The 1251-nt window shown below is 41.3% G+C and overlaps 1 protein-coding gene across 1 annotated transcript in view; it reads right to left on the reverse strand.

Moving 5' to 3' along the window:
- The window catches only part of Csmd1 (CUB and Sushi multiple domains 1), a 1596626-nt gene that overhangs the window by 7537 nt on the left and 1587838 nt on the right, over nucleotides 1-1251 (reverse strand). Inside the window, exon 64 of the mRNA XM_029480674.1 lies at nucleotides 482-639. Within this exon, the coding sequence (XP_029336534.1) occupies nucleotides 482-639 (158 nt within the window). The remainder of the gene's footprint in view (nucleotides 1-481; nucleotides 640-1251) is intronic.

Below are 1251 nucleotides of genomic sequence, written 5' to 3' on the forward strand. Positions count from 1 at the left end.
TAAGTGATGAGGAGCAGATAATGTCCTATTTGGACATATTAAGAACTTTCTATTTTGCTGAAGAAAAAAGCCATATATCTCTCCATATTTACAGATCTACAGATCTATAGATCTTTATAGATATATATCTTTGATTCATAGAGTTGAAAGAGCCACAGCATCGAAGCCTTTTTTTTTTTTTTTCCATTCTTTCCTGCTAGAAGGATACAACTCTCCCGTGGCTGGCTACCATTATTCAAATTCATTCCTTNAAAGCTTATTACTGGGATGTGCCCTGCTAACAAAATAGATGAAGCTAAACAATGGAAAACAGAACAAAATAAAAATCATCAACAGAAAGCCTGGTGTGTGCACACCCATATATAAGGAAACACAGCCACACTCAGTGCCAACCTATGTGCATGTGAGTTCAAGCATGACATTGCTCACACCAATGCAGCATGCCACGGACACGGGCAGGCAACTCACAGCCCTGCAGTACCTGTGTTTGTAGAGGTAAAATGCAAACCCTGATAGAATTAGAGCGAAGAAGGGAACAAGAATGGCAGCTGCCACCGAGCCACTGCTGGTGCCCTGGTAGTGATTTGAAGAATCAGCGTCCGAGTTGGAAGGGTCTGGAAGANAAAAGGAATTTGAATACTTCTTAGGCTGAAGAGTGTCTATAATATTGTCTAGAGATGAGCACAAAAATCAGGGTTTCCATCCNATGGTGAAGCAACCCAGTATTCTTTCCTGAAGATTGCTCATCAAACTTTCTCTCAGTGGATTTTCCTTTCCTGAGCATAGTATCCAAATGGAATCTTCTAGAATTTTCATTTAGCCTCATGGCTCACAAGTCATCTCTAGTGTGTCAGCCATCAATATTTTATTGTTTTCCTAATGTTGACGGATACTGCATTGTATCAATGTATGTACCACATTTCTCTGACTCCTCAATTGATGGACTTTTGCAGTTTCCTCTTGAGAGGTAGTAATAATATGCCTAAAGCCTCTGGGACACATGTGAAAGAACCTGCGTCCAGTTCCCTTGGCTGGACAAGCAGGGGCACAGTTCTCTGTCTCTGTCACTCTATGTGCATTTTGGATGAGCTGCATGTCGCTTGAACAGAAGTTGTACGCCTGCGCATCCCTACCAGCAGAGTCTCAACTCCAATCTCTCGGCCTCTTTGTTAAAACTTTTCCTTTTATTAGATATTTTCTTCATTTACATTTCAAATGCTATCCCAAAAGTCCTCTATACCCTCCCCCTGC

The sequence above is a fragment of the Mus caroli genome, chromosome 8 (assembly GCF_900094665.2).
Source record: "Mus caroli chromosome 8, CAROLI_EIJ_v1.1, whole genome shotgun sequence".
Taxonomy (NCBI): Eukaryota; Metazoa; Chordata; class Mammalia; order Rodentia; family Muridae; genus Mus; species Mus caroli.